The 4,747-nt window shown below is 36.3% G+C and overlaps 1 protein-coding gene across 1 annotated transcript; it reads left to right on the top strand.

The window, feature by feature from the left end:
- Positions 1-441: 441 nt before the first annotated feature.
- TAAR1 (trace amine associated receptor 1) lies at positions 442-1,573 on the top strand. Its single transcript, XM_010226953.2, has one exon. The coding sequence runs from the start codon at positions 455-457 to the stop codon at positions 1,499-1,501; it is 1,047 nt and encodes a 348-aa protein (XP_010225255.2). The 5' UTR covers positions 442-454; the 3' UTR covers positions 1,502-1,573.
- The last annotated feature ends 3,174 nt before the right edge of the window (positions 1,574-4,747 follow it).

The raw sequence follows: 4,747 nt of genomic DNA, 5'->3' as shown, positions 1-4,747 counted from the left end.
ATTCTGTTTTTCCATTAATTAGAGGAAAATTATATCTTGTGGCAATGGATATGACTTGATAAGTGCTTGAATTGTTTTATGAAATACTTTTGAAAAAGAGATACTCGCAGAAAGGATATGCTATTGTGATGGGGTTGACTATTCATATTCATCAAGACATCCTCCAGTGTAGGTCTCTGGGACCTACTGCTATTTTCGTACGAGGACCCCTCATTATACAATTTATCTAATCAAATGAGATTCCCACTTTAGGGAAGTCTAATGATAATGGTGTAATTTTGTTAAAGTGTAACTACAAAATAACTTCATCCTTAATTATTTGGCATTTATTTATTTATTTATTTTATCTCTCCAGCTCCTTGTGCAGTATTTTCACCAAAGAAAGAAAGAATCAGACAAACAAACAAGCAAACAAACAAACAAATGTATCTCCGCATTAAGACAACCAGTCCCCATGCCACATCCCGTATACTTCAATGGATCTGAGCTCTCAGGAAGAATGCAGCTGTGTTGTGAATCCGTAAATAACTCTTGCACCAAAAGCACCTGGTCAGACAGCATCCGCGTTTCCATGTATGTCATCATGGCTTTCATTATTCTTGCTACAGTGGTTGGAAATCTGGCAGTTATCATCTCCATAGCACACTTCAAGCAGCTCCATATGCCTACCAATTTCCTGATACTTTCCATGGCTACCGTTGACTTTTTGCTGGGTTTCTTCATCATGCCGTACAGCATGATGCGCTCTGTTGAGCACTGCTGGTATTTTGGGAAGTTCTTTTGCAAGATCCACACAAGCATAGATATAATGCTGAGCACAGCCTCCATCTTCCACCTCTCCTTCATATCTGTTGATCGTTACTATGCTGTTTGTGATCCTCTAAGATATAAATCAAAGATAAATAATTTTGTCATCCTGGTCATGATATTCGTAAGTTGGACTGTTCCTGCAGCTTTTGCTTTTGGGATGATCTTTCTAGAGCTGAACTTGAGAGGGGCAGAAGAGATTTATAATCATATCCATTGTACAGGAGGATGCTTTGTTTTTTTTAGTGAAACTTCAGGTGTTGTGGCCTCTGTGGTGTCTTTTTACATCCCTGGATTTGTTATGCTGTACGTCTATAGGAAAATATACTCTATAGCCAAGAGACAAGCAAAATCCATCGATGCCATTAGCCAAAAAAGGATCCAATTTGAGACGAAGCACCACATTTCAAGCAGCAGAGAGAGGAAAGCTACGAAGACACTGGGCATAGTGATGGGAGTGTTTCTTATATGCTGGAGTCCATTCTTCTTCTTTACAGCAATCAATCCATTTATTAACTACATAATACCTCCTATTCTCATTGATGCTTTGGTTTGGTTTGGTTACTTAAATTCTACATTTAATCCAATTATTTATGCATTTTTTTACATTTGTTTTCGCAGGGCATTAAAGATAGTTCTGTTTGGAAAAGTTTTTAAACAAGACTCTTCCAGGACTCAATTATTTCCAGAATAAATGCTTCAAATGTCTGGATTCATTGTTCTGAATTTGTGCCTAGAGGCTGAACTACTAGAAGTAACAGCTGAAAATGAAGGAAACAACACCTGTTTGTTCACTCACTTATCGTATTTTGTTCAAGCAGATAACAGACCAATTTGCCTTAAATCTTGCAGTACAGATTGGGAGTTGAATGTGGTATTTTGGTTGCAATTAGCTATAATATAAAAGAAAGCAAAATCTTTATGACAGCTAATAAAAGGATGATTCTGATATAATCTTTTTTTTTTTTTTTTTAGAAAGCTGTAGTTATATTACAATATTTGTGTTTGTCTTCTAGAAAGAACAGAAAAGCCTTTGATGTGTTTCACCTTCAGTATGTGTTTAGTGGTCAAGTTAGGCCCTATACCGTCATGCTAATTCTTCCACTGTGTGTACCAGTACATTCCACAGAGAAGAGAGGGCAAAAGAGAAGTCATGCTGATCCTTCTCCTTGCATTTCAACTAAAGCTTGTCAATATTGACTCCCTCACTTAAAGAAAGGCTTTGAGACTTAATGAGATCAAGGACATGTTTAATAAGATCGAAGATAAGCAAAAACACAACATAAAGAATAAAAACCGATACCGAAAATGAACACTGAACATGACATAGTGATATTGATGTTCATATCATTTGGGTAGTGAAGTCTGTGATGTAAAATATGCACATTTATATCTTTCAGAACTTTTTTTGAATAAGTCATATTGTTATTTTGAGTGACATAGCAGTGCTCTGACAGTTGATGAGGAAAGTAAGTAGAGAATTGTTATAAAGATGATAGCATTGCTCTGAATTGAGGATGAATGGGGCAGCTTGGATGTAGAAGCACCATAAGGAATATTAGAAGAAGCACCATAAAATTCCATTGGTTGAGGACACCTAGAGTGGTAAGTTCTCAAGATAAAATCTGTGTGCAGATAAGAACACAAAAAAAGCAGGCAAGTAAATCAAAATCTCCATAAAGAAGACACAGAGGTTGTCAGTTTTAAATCTATGAGCTGATTTTGCTAGATTTAACATATCAGCAAACAGAAGGAAATAGTACCTCTCTGGCCTGTTTCTGCAACATCTGGCTGGACTATTACAGACTGGTACAAGGAATAGATTAATACTTGAGAAAAGACTAGGAAAGAAATCAATGACTCTGTGCTGAAATAAAAGCTATGCTCTATAGTAAATGATGCTTTCCATTCATGCTGCTGGGAGAAGTGCACGTTTTGTGTATCTTGTCTTTCTTTTCTGTCTTTTGTATAGGACTGAGTGCAAGGAGTGTAAAAATTGGATTATGTTAATTCCAGCCCAAGCAAAATATCAGGATTTGTGATTGTGTCTTTTACTTTCATTGCGATCTGGTAATTTTGTAGGCACGGTATTTACATAAAAGGGCTGGAAGAGCTGAAACACATCAACAAATGTACTGTGAAAGATAATTCTCAGCAGTGATAATATGACTGTTTTAGTACTTCAACAATCTCACAGAAATAAAGTTAATACAAAAAAAACTATAATTCTATACTTCTATAATTCTATATAAAAAATCTATAATCAGACAAATGAGTTGATGATTTTTTTCCTCATTCAGGCCTGATTCAGGTCATTTTCCAATGTTCAGAAATGACTTCTGAAGTAAATTTTGTGATCTGAATCTCTCTTGAAATAAAAGTTTCACAACTGTTGGGAGGTAATATCTAATTGTCCACATATCTCCTTTCAGGTCTGCCAGCCCCAGAAAGGATATCTGAAATACACCATGCAAATGGCATTAAATATCTATCTATTCCATTAGGTAAATACATTGATCCCACTGTCTTTAGCATTTCCTTTTGTGAGTCTGTTCAAAATTCTTGAGAAGTTCCAAAATTTCCAAACAGTTGAGAAGGAGAAAGTTCAAGCCATGTTTCAGATTTTTTTTTCTTATGAAGAGCAGGAAGTATACAATTTTTTTTCCCCATTTCTGGAAAAAAAAGTGCACAGACACACAGATTAGTCCTTGAATATTTTTGGCACTTGTTCCTCCACCAAATGCACTTTAATGAGATTTCTTTCTACTTATACTGAAGAACTTCATGTCCAAAAGCAGCGCATTCCTCTCCAAGATGTTATTACAACTGTTAATCGTTTCAGTTACACGCTTGCAATTCTTGCACATGTATGCAAAACACCACGTTATGTACTTTCCCCCAACTTTTCCTTTTACACTCTTATATTCTAAACCTCTGTGTTTTTGCATTTCATTTTTATGGGAAGTGTTTTCATTTTTCACATTTTGCAATAGGATTTATAAATAGCTTTCTCTGCTTGGAGCAACTGAAAATCAAGTCCCCAGGACCTGTAATTTTCAAAAGTGCAATCTCTTTTGATTTTCTTGCCTTTTTTAAGTAATAACTTCCTGTGTCTACACAGTTCAATATCTCCCTGAAGATCTGGAGGCATCTACCATATTTCCAAAGAACTAGGTTTCTAGAGGTCATAATTGATCAGTCTCTTTGTGTAACTTGTTCAGACATTCTTTCTGCTCTCTTCTTCTAGTTCCAGGAGGTGTTTGTTGAATGAGTATGACCCCAATTTGCTTGCAGGATAGTGCACACACTTCTGCACCCCATGCTTAGACCTTCTGTGTGCAACACTAATCCACTTAAAACTACAAAAGCCAGTCCCACGTTCCTGAAGATTGATAGTCATCCAAAATAAATTTAGACATGTAAAAGCTAGACACTGCATCTGCTCTAGGTTTTGCTATCTTTCTTTATACTCAGTACAGACAAACAGTCACCTCCAAAGGGTGGTTTATCTCACCAGTTTACACATATTAAAATAAGATTCATTTTCTCTGCAGATACTCTTTCTCTCTGTGTCAATAGGAATTTTCTTCTCACAAGCATGGACTTTTAAGATAAATTTAGATATAATTTGTAAGTAACTGGAATGAGGGCTTCTTAGGTTAGATATATCTCACAGTGGAAAAGTTGGAAAGATCCTGGAGCTTCAAAAACACTTCCTTTGAAGGTCAACTTTCTGGCATTAGCACTTAGACAATTTCTCAGGACCTGTTATTGAGCAATAAGAGTCCTTAAAATAAGCTTGTATATTCGGGAAGTAATCCAAGGTGCTATTTTTGAAGGTTTGTCTGAGTAACTCAGGTCAGGAAAGGCAGTGGGATGGTGGACTGTGGAGTCCCTTGAGGCTCACATGTTGTTTCCCAACATTCTGTTCTGCAGTACA

This window comes from Tinamus guttatus, unplaced genomic scaffold, assembly GCF_059628265.1.
Source record: "Tinamus guttatus ecotype Peru unplaced genomic scaffold, ASM5962826v1 Tinamus_guttatus_pri_ptg000525l, whole genome shotgun sequence".
NCBI classification, from domain to species: Eukaryota; Metazoa; Chordata; class Aves; order Tinamiformes; family Tinamidae; genus Tinamus; species Tinamus guttatus.
The sequence above is the reverse complement of the archived record's forward strand: the minus strand, read 5'-3'. Positions and strand labels throughout refer to the sequence as shown.

Bases quoted from the DNA above. Each gene is read 5' to 3' on its own strand.
- TAAR1 (XM_010226953.2), top strand. From the start codon at position 455: ATGCCACATCCCGTATACTTCAATGGATCTGAGCTCTCAGGAAGAATG.